Here is a 13,641-nt window from a genome sequence, read left to right as displayed (position 1 = left end):
CTTGTAGGTTCTCTTCTTTGTGATGCATCTTGGGAAATTAAAACTTTATTAAAAAAATACTTTTAGTCTTTACAGGAACAAGAATAATGTTGCGGAGGATGAGAACTGCACCCCAACACCGTGTTTTTCCACACATTTTTGGGGGGGGAAAGTAAAATTGTATTACGCAGCCAATTTTATATTATTACAATACATAATAAACAATATACATATTGTTTTATTAATTTTATTTTCCTTTAACTCATCTAAAATACAGTAAAATAACCTCTGAAATGAATGGGGACACGTTGCGGTAATGAGAATTTTTGCAAAAAATTTATAAAAATACAATAATAATGAACTTTTATGCATAAATCACAGACTGTGCATGAAAGAGCGCAACATTATCTTTAATATTATGTTTTTCAATTTGACTGAAGTGTGACATTTATTTTTAAAAGATCACAGCCAATCATTGGTTTCGTGAGAATCACCCAGGCGCTGAAAGGTGCCACGGAAGAAATAGAAGATAAATAATAATAAGTTGAATAAAGATTCAAAGAACAATACTTGGAATGCTGAAGCAGCATTCCAACAACTAGAAAAGGCTGTTCCTGCAAAACAGCAGTGAGAATGCTGAAAACCTGAATGGGGATAGCTGACCATGCTAAAAAAGCTGAACATTTTGAACATTTTCATAAAGTTATAAGCTGAAGCTTCAAAGCGACCCAAAGGTATTTTAAATAGGGGCTGGAGCTGGACGAAGGCATAAAACTACAGAAAAGAGAAGAAAAATGCTAAACAAAGTGGAAAAAAATCAGAAAGAAGAGAAACAATGCATAAAATGTGAACATTTAGCAAAAAAATTTTTGCTGGAGTTTCAAAAGGCCTGAAATATTTGTTAGAAAGGACCTGCAGCAAGATGAAGGCAGAGAAGAATGATCAGAATGATTGCTGAGCTGCAGGAAAATGTGAAAATTGAGCAGAAAAACAGTTACTCAAGTCTGGGTTGAACGAATTTGAAGGTTAGAGGACAACACTGGAATGACTGGAACTTGCTGGAAAAACGTAGCAACCGTTAGTCATTTGCAACATTTCTAACCTACAATCTAGGTTTCAGGTTCAAGACGGAGAAACTAATCATGCGTGCCTGCCCACCCAGTCCTGTTCAGACACTCTTTTTTTTTTTACAATATATTTATTGGCTTTTCTTATTTTCAACACAAACAATACAAAGAAGCACCACACATATACAAACAATACTTACAAACAAACAAAAACAAATACAAAGTACAGCTCAAGTCAACAAAGATTAGGTTGAGGCCACAGGAAACAGTTTACATTTCAGGACGATCAAAAGTCACTGTTCACAAGTTCAGGTTTAGGAGACTCCTTGTGCAATAATCAAAGAATAGTCCGGTCCAAGATAGTTCAAATAGGGCTGCCAGATTTTGTAGAACTGATCCACTTTGTGATGTATAATATTTGTGAGATATTCTAAAGGAATCAACTCCAGTAAAATCTTCCACCAGCCATTAACAGAGGGGCTCTTGCATCCGCAAAAGTTAGGATGTTGTATAATCTTTTGCCAGATTTAGAGGGTATACTTCTACTTGGTAGACCTAATAGCAAACACAATGGATCCATTTCTAATTCCATACCAAATATTTTTTCAATTTCATTTAAAATGTCAGACCAATATTTCCGTAATTTATGACATGACCATAGACAATGAGTTAGGGTACCTATTTCTATTTTACATTTAAGACACAGAGGAGAAAGTGCTGGGTTGAAAGAATGCCTGCGATTAGGAGATATATGAATCCTATGTATTACTTTTAACTGGATTGCTTTTGCCCGAGTACAGATGGAAATCTTTTTAGCATAACTCCAAATATCAACCCATGTCTCGTCATCAATATTAACTGATAATTCCTTCTCCCACACACCCTTGATCCTCTGTGTGTCAGTAGTAGAGGTACCAGCTATTACACCATAAAGCAGACTAACAGACACCTTTCCTGGAGGTTGAAACAGCACTTTCTCAACAAAAGAAATCTCAGGGTGTTCAGTAAGGGTTGTACTCTTAGTGATGTAATGCCTTATTTGTAAGAAACTGAAAAAATCTTGTTTTGGAAGTTGGTATTTCTTTATCAACTGTTCAAATGACATTAAACCGTTATCTGAAAACAAGTCTCCAAGTTTGGTTATGCCTTTGTCATGCCATTGCCGGAAGAATGAGTCCATCATTCCCAGTGAAAAATCAAGGTTATTATTTATTGGAGTAAACATGGAAGTCAATTTGAGCCTCCCTTCTTGACGACGGGCTGATCGCCAAGCCTTCAGAGCATTTATTGTTATTGGATTGGTACAGTTATCTCTTATGTTCTTAAAATTCTGAAAGAATAACAAATCTTGTAATTTACATTTTGACAAAGATGATTCAATGTCTAGCCAGATAGAAGATGTCGAATTCTTTAACCACTCAGATATAAACCTCAAATGAGCACTAAGCTGATATATTTTAACGTTTGGCAAATCAAGGCCACCCATGGAACTTGGCAGCTGCAAAACTGCCATTTTTAACCTAGGTCTGCGTTTACTCCAAATAAATGAACTGAGCCAGCTATTCAAATCTTTTAAGGCCCTATTCGAAAACAGTATAGGAATCATTTGAACGGGATAAATTAATCTGGGTAACACATTCATTTTAATCAGAGCTATTCTTCCTAACCAAGAAACAGGGAGTGAGTTCCAACGTTCTAGATCTTGTTTTATTTTCCCAAATAATGGGACAAAGTTGGATTTGTACATCTGACTAAATGATGGGGTGATAAAAATACCTAAATAGACAAAACCAGAGGGCGACCATTTTAAAGGAAAGAGTGGTATAGTATTAGGTATTGTTTTAAGATTCCCTAAGGGCATAGCCTCTGATTTGTTTAAATTAATCTTATATCCAGAACATTTACTAAATATGTTAATCATCTTAAGAAGGGCCGGAACTGAGGTCTCAGAGTGACATAAAAACACAAGGACGTCATCAGCATACAGAGTTATTTTATGACATCTTTCCCCAACCCGTAAGCCATATATAGAGGGATCCATTCTAATGGCCACAGCCAGAGGCTCTATGGCCAGGGCAAACAGGAGAGGAGACAAGGGACAACCCTGTCTTGTACCTCTATGTGTAGGAAAGCATTTAGATCTTAACCCATTAGTTAAAACTGCAGTTTGAGGGTCACTGTATAGAATTCTAACCCATTTTATAAAATTACTACCAAGTCCAAATTGTTCTAATGTGTAAAATAAGAATGACCATTCAACTCGGTCAAATGCTTTCTCCGCGTCCAGAGAAAGCACAAGACCGGTCATGGATTTTTGTTCAAAGGCCTGGATAACATTGAAAAGACGTCTAATATTATTAGTGGAATTCCTGCCTTTTATAAAAACCAGTTTGGTCTTCTTTAATTAGGGTGGGCAAAATATCCTCTAGACGAGTGGCTAGTATTTTAGAAAGCAACTTTCGATCTACATTCAAGAGGGCTATGGGTCCATAGGAGGAGCAGGACTCAGGACACTTCCCCTTTTTCAATAAAAGTGATATGTTAGCCTCCTTAAGAGTTTGTGGTAATTCTGTATTTGAAAACGAATCATTAAACATTTGGAGTAGTGGTCCTATAAGCAGGTCTTTAAACTCCTTATAATATTCGGAACCGAACCCGTCAGGCCCTGGTGATTTCCCACTCTGGAGGTTTTTAATAGCATTCAGTACTTCATCTCTAGTGATTGGACCATCTAGTAAACATTTTTGTTCTTCTGATATTGTTGGGAGATCGATCTGTGTAAAAAAGCCTTCCATTAGTTGAGGTGCATCATTTGTCTGTTCTGAGGCGTATACATTTGTATTATATTCCTTAAAGCAGTCATTTATCAATTTATTTTCATACACTCTAATGCCATCGTCCTTCATAATTGCTGCTATAGACTGGGATTCTACTCTTTTTTTAGCAAGGTATGCAAGACACTTCCCTGGTTTGTCACCGTGCTCATAAAACCTCAGTTTGGTATATCTAATGTTTTTTTCTGCCTCTTTAGTAAGGTGACAATTTATAGCTGATCTGAGAGCAGATATTTCTTTTCACAAAATAGGAGTTGGTGAACTGATATAAGCTTTTTCTTTAAAGGAGACATGACATGCTGTTTTTGGATGCTTTTATATAGGCCTTAGTGGTCCCCTAATACTGTATCTGAAGTCTTTTTCCCGAAATTCAGCCCTGGTGCAGAATTATAGCCACAACGAGTAGTCCCACAATGAGCTTTCCTCAGAACGAGCTGTTTTGGTGTCTGTAGCTTTAAATGCTAATGAGAAGCGGAGGGGCGGGCAAGATGGAGGGTTGGGGTGTGGCATTGACCAGATTGCGGACAGGTACCATGCGCTAATGTTTACAGTGGATGTAGGCCTATCGCAATGGCTCGTAGAAACGCAGTCGTTCAAGCTTTCCAGTTTGACCCAGAATCTGATCCAGATGCACCTGAAGATGGAGAAGCACCTGAAGAAGCTGCAAGTCAGCGGCTACAGCAGGACGTTTCCGGATGGTTAGTTTTAAAAATGGTGTCTAGATACGGTACTTTAGTTTGTTTGTTTATGTATGCTGTTACACTTATTATCATGTAGCTAACACTAGCCTACTTTGTTGGCTTTTCATGCTGCTCTGATTTGCTATCGTTCCAAAGCTGTATTGGCATGTATTTCAGTCATATCAGTAATCTTTGTAGCTTAATGACAACGTTCTCCATGACCAGTAATATTCAAGTAATGTTACACGTAATCCATGATTTACTCCTGAAGATTTACCACTACTCAATACCTGCCATATATAAATAAAATATCAGCGCCACTATATTAGTCAGCCATTATTACATGTATATATTTGGATAGGTGCCGTTGTGGAAAATGTGCTACCATGCCTACAGAATCAGAGAACATTTGCTGCTTGGAGATACCTCAGGTACCATTCTCACCACTAAATAGGAAACGACTTTGTCTCTTCATTTGACAACTACTTATACTGACACCTACCATTTCTAATTCTAATTAGGTTACTAGAAGACTACGGGAGGTCGAAGAACAGCTCACATGTATGGTTGACCATCCTGGATTTGAGCCTGTCTGCCTCAATGTCTACTCTTTGCAGAATGCTAGCCAAATACACAGAGCTGACTATGGTCCTTTAACTATGAGAGGAATACACAAGTAAGTTGTGCTTTGTTACAAAAGTTAATAAATAAGTATTTTCTAGAGTCTTGACTGTTTATTACACCAACAAATCTTGTGCCTAATATTCATTCAATAGTGTAGACAATTTCCAGATTGATCAGAAAATGATTACAAGACAAGCATTGAAGTTTAGCCATAGGAGCATATGAATATTATTTTGATAACACCAACAATGAGAAATCTCAGCAGAACTAAATATTTGCATAAATTCTTCAGGCGTTACAGGTATCTCTCCTATCGTTCAATTGCGAGTTGGTGCTGGGGCCTCCTTGGAAGCAGAATCCGGGTCGTTATTCCAGCTTGTGTGGTCCTGCGCATCCGCTCAGAGTTTCCGGATGATGAAGGCCACTACGTAGGGTTTAAACACCCCCCCGTTTGAACCTTGAAACATAGCTAGCAATGACCTCCTCCTTGTCTGGCTTCTCATAATGTGCTGATAGGTGCTCTGGGACAGGGATGGCCAACATCGCATCAGTGTATGGCGTAGGATTGACAAAGACTTTGTCAAAAAGGAGGTCCATCATGTCAGCAACATAACCTGTATCAAACACAAGCACAATTATTATCAGTTTTTGAAATGGTTATGTTTTTGTTAGATTATTTTTTATTAGATTGATTATCAAGAGAAATACATTTTATAATTCCAAAATATGTGTTGTTTGAATTGATTTGAAGCTTTACCAAAGGTCGGCTGTGTCTTTTGAGGTTTAGCTTTGCACTCTCCCTTCCTAGCCTTTGGAAAGGAGATTCTAAAGAGAGGTACACCTTCCTTAGTTTTGGCCTGTAGTCCGTTTGCATTTTCATTGTAATGCATAGCAGCCAGGTATAATCTGGAAGTACAAGATGAAACATGTTCATATTTAGATATTTTAGGGTACAATTACCAAAGGTATTGAGTAAAAAAAAATGTTTTTACCTGCACAGCATTCCAATAAAGGGAAAGACAACATTCTTTGGGGCAAAACGAAGGATGACGGCATGGTAAGCCTCCAACGATGACGTTTGGTGGTGGGGGCTAAGTTTTGCAACATCCTTCAGCGTTCTTTTGTTGGTCAGCAACTTGTCCAACTTGTAGAAAGCTGTAGTTTCTGCAGACAATTAGAAATAATCCTCTTAGAAAACAGTACAGAAAATGACAACAATGATCTATGGTACATTTCTGAAAGTGACCAAATAGCAATGTGTAGTTGTCTGTTTAAAATGTATCCTGTATTTTTACGATATACCTGCTTGGAGCCATTTACTCTTGTCAGTTGTCTTGCGGATTGCATGCTCGCACTTGGGATAAAGAGGATCCTCATGTGTGTGGATATCTTGCACATGGTTCAGGATCGCAGTCCACTTTGCGATTCTCTCTGGCCCTGAGGTTGAGCCAGCTGCAGTCCAGTATATGTGGTTGTTGATGCTTTTCATCCACTTCTTGAGTTTCTCACAGTCTTTCAGCTTACTGATTGCATCCAGTTTCTTAGAAATTCCTACAATGAAAGCAAAATACATTCCACTTACTTAGGATACTCAAACTTCATTTCATTAACAATTTCAAAGTATTTAGTACAATGTACTCATAGTGTCACAATTTCTAAGTTAGGACAAGTCTTTTCCTAATATGGGAGCTTTAAGCAAGCTTCAAAAAAATCAAAACATCAGGTCCTTCTCACCACAGGGATATCAGCAAAAATGATATATTTGGTATGCTCTAATGGACTTTGGACATCAATCAGATTCCATATTTGAAAACACAATATACCTTTGGCCATGTGCCAGACATCGTAGTAATGGGTTATGGTTCTCTCCCTGAGGAACTTCTGCACTTGTGGATGACGATCAGTGACAATGCAATCAAAGTTGACGCCACGCGACTCGAGTAATGCTAGACTCCTCGTCAGGCCCTCTTTTTCCATATGGTAGCTACCACCAACCTCGTTGCTCTGTTAACACAGAAAAACAATATATTAAAAGAAAATACATTAGGGACTTTGATTTTCAAAAAACAACCAATAACCCCTTTACGAAATACATTTTGAAAACTCACCTGAACCAACTGAATGTCCACAACGGTGTTAGTAGGGAGATCCATCATTGTATAACTCCCATACTTTGCAGAGTGGCCTGTTTTTGTTCAAATTGTTACATTAGTAATCAGTTCACTATTCAATACTTTGGTATTATGTCTGGCATTGTATTTACATCACTCCTTTTAACTTCAAACATCTTACCCCTATATAAAAAACATTGTTATAGTAAAGTATCAATACCTGGAGAGTCAGCTCTCATGTCACCGCCAAGTATTACTTTTTCTTCCACACTTAGTCGCTGAAGATACAAATCCTGTGTGACTTTCCAGTGGTGAATAACTGCCAGTTCAATGAAAGCTCTGGCATGGCGGCGAAATGTTTCATAAAAAAACACCTGTAGCTTCATTGCCTTGAAGACCTGTTGGTGTGAGGGGCAAAATAATACATATAACTTGATCTAAATTGAAGTAATTCACAGTCAAGGTAACTACAGTTGTACATCATTTACCTTTTCAATTTGTATGAAAGATGCACCACTCAGGTACACGGCGGCAGAAAGGTGCCAGCTGGCGTGCTCCCAAGGATAGGCTGGCTATTCCAGTGTCTTCTAAATGTGCAATGAGGGCACCGCTGCTTCACAGACAGGAATGTCCCCAGCCTTTGGGTTCTCACATCACATGTCCGCGTGCAGACTGGACAGCCATTAAACAGCTCCATGATGCAGTTCTCGTACACTATGTACTTTTTGATGTTGTGGGTGGTAGTGGCTGAAGCTTCTCTATATCAAACAACAAAGAAAGGAAAACTCATTGAGTTAAACCGATTGAGCTTTCATCTGTACTGAACTATCACCCTGTTTGCAGCTGGTTTAAACATCTTTTTGCACATAAACCATCCTAAGTAATGCTATACAAAAGTCTCCCTGAGACTAATACTTTATTTTAGAATGCCACACCATTTGTAGAAATTAACAATTTAAAAAAAATTATCTAGATGCAAACATGTATCTTGACACTAGACAGTAACTTACGACTTTTGTGTAGAGTCTAACGATGTTGTGATGTAGTCTGCAGGATCATAAGTGGAATCCTGTCCCTTTGAAGCTTCTACCAAAGAGCTACCCTCCAATGGATTGTCCTCCAGCTCTTCATCGAGGTCTAGACGAGGTCTTTTGTGTGGTCTCTTTATAGGTGTCGATGACAGGCACAAAGGGTCTGCATTGGAAGTCCCAACACCAACATCTTTGCAGCAGACAGTTGCCTGGACACCTGTGAACAAAATAATTTTTAATAGGGAAAGTCTAATGAAACAACACACAATGAAAGCTAAGAGAAATGCCAGATACTAACTATATCAAAAGGACATTTACTGAAGGTGGAAAGTACATACCAATACTTCTAAAGTGGGACTGCAGAGTCTTCAAGGATAGCTGCGTGCCTACAGTACGTGTTTCCAGGTGGTCTGTCTGGCAGGCCTGTGAGAGAGGCAGTTGATTGGAAGCAACTCGATGTGCTGGCCTGTGTAGAGACAAGTACAAATTAGTAATCAATGTAATACTTTGTATGTATTCCAGGTGCAAGAATATAGAAGCTAAGCATGTTTTGTCTCATCTGATCACCCTGGTTTGCAAAGGTGCACACTCAGTCATTTCAATGAGGGGAATGGCGGATATCGCATGCGCCATTACAACAACAGCAGAACGGCTATCCAAATAACAAAGAAGGGTACAACAATCGCATTACAGTGTGTATTCACACACATATTTTCCGGACTTTAAATTGCTCTTTTTTGGATAGTTTGCCTGGTCCTGTGGCTTATAGTCCACTGCAACTTGTGAGATGTATAATCCAGACTGATTTTGATTCAGGAAAATACAGTATTTGATGCTATCTACAGTACCTTTACATTAGCAACAGTAACTGGGCTGTTAGCTGCTAGCTGCAGAGCTGATGTTACAGCCACATTCGAAGGGTAACAAGCTAGGTAAACATATACAGTAAAGCAACACAATTATGTAGTGTAAGTTGACTTACTTGTCCGAGGTTTGGAGCTGGACCTGATCCAGTCTTCAATTGCAGACGGCCAGCAAAGCCAGCTTTGTATTGTCCCGAGTTGTGGAAACAGTTGTCGCTGAAATGTTTGGCCCAGACATGCAAAACTTTGGGAATTGGTGTTGGCGCATTTCCAGCGAAAATAAAATTGAGATAGTGGCTGTGCAGAGGCTCGGATGAAGGAACTAAAAAAAGATTTGTGCTTGCATTTGTACATCCAAGCACTGAGCAACTTTTATGCATCGTTTGTTTGCTCGCCATTATGTCTCTCCAGGAAAAACCGATATCGCACTTGCCCCTGCACAGAGGGAGCTCAGTTTTTCATGGGCGGGCCAGATGATCTGGGCGGGCAAAGCAGAGAGGGGAGGTAACCTTCCCCCTATCTACGTCACTAGGGGGAGATTTTCAAACAGAGCAATTGAGCCTTCATTTTGTCAAAGGCGGAGAAGAACACGCAGGGCTTGGTTTACACTTATCGAAAATTCTAGCCACTGGGGGACCAAAGGCAGGCTAGGGGAACTCATATTAATGTTAAATAACCTCATAAAACAAAGTTTTCATGTCATGTCTCCTTTAACTGATAATTTAGCCTCTAGAGATTTTTGCTTCTCTACGTTTTGGCGCCTCTTAGTGGCAGAAAATGATATGATCAAACCTCTTGCATATGCTTTGCAGGTTTCCCATAAAAGTGAGGGATTATCTGTTGATTGTGAATTAATAGAAAGAAAAGCTTTAAATTCAGTGGAAAAGTGGGATCTAAAAATATTATCTGTAAGAATAACAGTGTTAAGTCGCCATTGTCGAGACTGATGACGAAACTGGAAGTTTTATATCCATAACCACACTTGCATGATCAGATATAACAATATTACCTATGTAACAAGTTAAAACTAACTGCAATTGAACTCTTGGCAGAAAAAAATTGTCAATTCTGGTCTGACAACCATGAGGTGCAGAAAAGAAAGTATATTCTTTGATAGCAGAGTGGAGACTTCTCCAGACATCATCAAATCCAAGATCGTTACAAATTGCAGTGAGAGCTTTTGCTTGGGGAGAAGGAGCCTTAGCACTATGAGGAAACCTATCTATGAGTGGATTTAACATACAATTAAAATCACCACCCACAATTACTGTATCGGCTCTCATTTCTGCAAGGTCCACAAACACTTTAGTGATAAAGTCTAATGGGTGAGCAGGTGGATAATAAACATTCATTATTAAAATCTCTTGTCCTTGTAAACTACCTTTAATTATAACATAACGACCATTTTTATCTTTGAGGCATTTCACCATTTTAAAGGGCAAAGTACGTCTAATAAGTATAGCAACACCCCTGCTTCTGGTTGTAAAAGACGAAAAATATACTTGTCCAAACATACCCTGTTGTAATTTTAAATGCTGTGTCATCAAGGTGGGTTTCTTGCACCAGTGCAATATCTATATTTTCACTTTTTAAGAAGGTAAGTACTTTTCTACGTTTTATGGGATTATGAATCCCTCGTGTATTCCAGGTGCAAACCCGTAGTTTATTTGCCATTACTTCAAATTCCTATTGTAATACCTTGGCACACTCCCTTTAAATAACTGAAAAATAAAAAAGACTGAGCTGCATAGAAACGGTACAAACACACAACACATACAGAACAAACCCCATAAAGAAAGGGGGAAATCCCTACTATGCAGGGAATAACAATCCTTCTTTTGCTCTCAGCCAAAAGCCGACGGCTCCACCTTGCGCAATCTCGCGCCTAACCATAGAATAAACGCAAGTCCCATTCCTCACACAGTGATGTAACTTTAGTCCACATTGTGCGTTATAAAGAAATAAGATAAAAAATAAAAAATGTCGAAAACATGGCCACATGAGTACTTACATACTGTTATATCAGTCCAATAATCAGAGCGTAGGACGGGGAAAGAGAGCACGTTTCCGTCAGAATGTTGAAGAGCCTGTCATCTTAACCGAGTGAGTCAACAAACGCCGCAGCAGCCTCCGGTGTGTCAAACCTCTTCTCCGTCCCGTTGACCGTCCACTTCAGCGTGGCGGGGTAGATCAATGCGTAGACGATTCCCATCTTCTTCAATTGCTCTTTCACAGAATCAAATGCCTTGCGCTTCCTGACTACTGCTGCCGAGTAGTCGTTGAAGAAAGAGATGCGTGGTCCAGTGCGCGCGGGCTGGTCCGGGTCCACTCCGAGACGGCGGGCTGCCGTTGCTTGTCGCTGAAGTTGTGGAACTTTAGAATTATGGGTCTCGGTCTTTGGTTGGGGCCGGGCTTGGGCGCCAGGGAGCGGTGCGCGCGGTCCAGTTTAACCCGTCCTCCTTTGGATGTCAGTTTAAGATAATCAGGTATCCACTTTTCCATGTAACGCACAGGATCAGCTCCCTCCGTACCTTCACCCAGTCCCACAACCCGAATATTACATCTGCGCCCACGATTATCCAAGTCATCAATGTGCTGCAACATGCCGCTCACTTGTTTTTCCAGACTTGTGACTTTGGCCTGCAACGACTCCGTTGTGGTTTCTATGCCAGCAATTCTATCTTCCGCCTCGCCGACTCGGGATCCCGAGCCTGAATTTGGGTTGTTTGGTCTTTTATAGCCGCAAGCACCGTGTTTATTTTAGCGTCGATGACTTTGGTGATGTTTTCAGATAGTTTATCCATTGCTTGGAAAATATCTGTGTCAGTGCTGCTGCAGCTAGCATCTTCACCCTTGGCCATTTCCACGGCGTTAGCTTCCCCGCTCTGCTCCGTGAGCTTCTTTTTCGGCCTGGATCTGGTCATGTAGTCGGTTTTTTTAAAGAAATAGTTGTCCAAACTCATTACAGAGTTACTCCCACCGCCAAAAATGACAATTATGCAACGCAAATGTGTTAAGTAATCGGATAACTGAAAAGTATCACCGGAGCCTCCTGGAACTACGACGCCATCTTCACCCGAAACAGACACTTCATTTAAGATGACATCAAAATAATAATACATAGTGCAGGGTTGCCGATGTTGTCGTTGTCCCTGGTGAGTTTTTTATACGTAAATAACAAGATCATGCTACATCTAACCAGCGGATCATTTCTTGCAAGTGTGTCAAAGTGGTATTAACACCGTAGGCTTGAATAATAACCGAAGGCGGGAACCCAGAGAGAGGATGCAATTGAAGATTTCCTACATAAGTAGATCTACTACTTCAACTTGAAAACGGAGAAGATATTTAGAGTAAAGACAAGTTACTTTACATGTGTTCAATATCGTCAATTAAAGTAAAAACTTTCCAGTTACAAAGTATTTGTTCGTAGGATTACCGCCAGCTGCAGTAAACACTTAGCGTTAGCGTTACTGTACCCCAACCCTGGTTTGGCTGTTTGTGATGGTCAGCTGTGACAGTCGCGACTTGATTTTTGCAGATTTCTCTAAAACTTGTTAAACTAAAAACTATCTACCAAGAGTATGTACACTTTAAGCTCAATGTACATACCTTGTTTGGCCAATTTGGTCGATTGTGGAAAAAAAAGTCGAACCGTTATTAGCCTAGGTATGGAGAGCCATCACTAGCTAGCTCGATTATGAGAAATGTAACTAGAATCCACACCTCAAACAAGTTAACCTAGACGCAAAACTGTACGTCCAATCCCAAAAATAAGGATATTTTCCGAGACCCAAGACTCTGCCGAAACCATTGATATCCTTTATGTGTATGTGCGGTCAGAAATACAACTCTACCGGCAGTTTAAAAACACGTCTAATTTCGAAATTCTATGACGAATTTTACCCACCTCTCCATTGAAGTTAGTGAGAGAATTTGAAAGGCTGCTCTCGCTTCAAGCCTCAAAAGCTGAAAATCTGTAAATGTGAGCTCTTTAATAGTTACCTTGGCTGAAAGAAGACAAGTTTTCCTACATTTTAAGGTATAACTTGTTTCTGTAAGTTAAACTATATGAACGTCAGAGGAATTTGTTTGACAATTTAGTTGAATATCAGAAAAAGAGCAGCCAGCAGAGTGTGCTATTTTAATCTCAATGGGACTTCCTGGTTAAATAAAGGTTAAATAAAATAAAAATAAAATTGCTGAATGTCTTGTGAACATTTTAAAGGCTGAATGGTGTCTTTAGCTGAAAGTATGCTGAAGTAGTTAAGTTTGAAAGAGGAAGAAGCTTTTTAAAGATTTGAAAGGATTTACCATTACTAAGAGAATAATTTGCACAAAAACCTTAATTCTTTAAAAAGTAAAAAAGTGAGAAATACCACAAGTCATAGCCATCATCTCCTGAAGGAGCTGAACGTTTTAATACAAAAATTGTAGGAATCTGTGAAAGTA

The 13,641-nt window shown here is 39.3% G+C and overlaps 1 protein-coding gene across 1 annotated transcript; it reads right to left on the bottom strand.

Annotated features, from left to right (window-relative positions):
• Positions 1–5,505: 5,505 nt before the first annotated feature.
• On the bottom strand, positions 5,506–12,113 carry LOC146235994 (uncharacterized). Its single transcript, XM_084686968.1, is given in 13 exon segments — positions 5,506–5,798; positions 5,942–6,090; positions 6,177–6,348; positions 6,487–6,735; positions 7,008–7,188; positions 7,293–7,369; positions 7,516–7,693; positions 7,784–7,836; positions 7,839–8,053; positions 8,306–8,543; positions 8,665–8,792; positions 11,334–11,548; positions 11,940–12,113. Coding segments are annotated over 13 exon segments (2,208 nt in total). The 3' UTR covers positions 5,506–5,619.
• Between the last annotated feature and the right edge of the window lie 1,528 nt (positions 12,114–13,641).

This window comes from Hypomesus nipponensis, chromosome 22 (assembly GCF_054491055.1).
Source record: "Hypomesus nipponensis isolate SF chromosome 22, ASM5449105v1, whole genome shotgun sequence".
Lineage (NCBI taxonomy): Eukaryota > Metazoa > Chordata > Actinopteri > Osmeriformes > Osmeridae > Hypomesus > Hypomesus nipponensis.
This window is presented reverse-complemented; position numbering and strand designations above follow the sequence as displayed.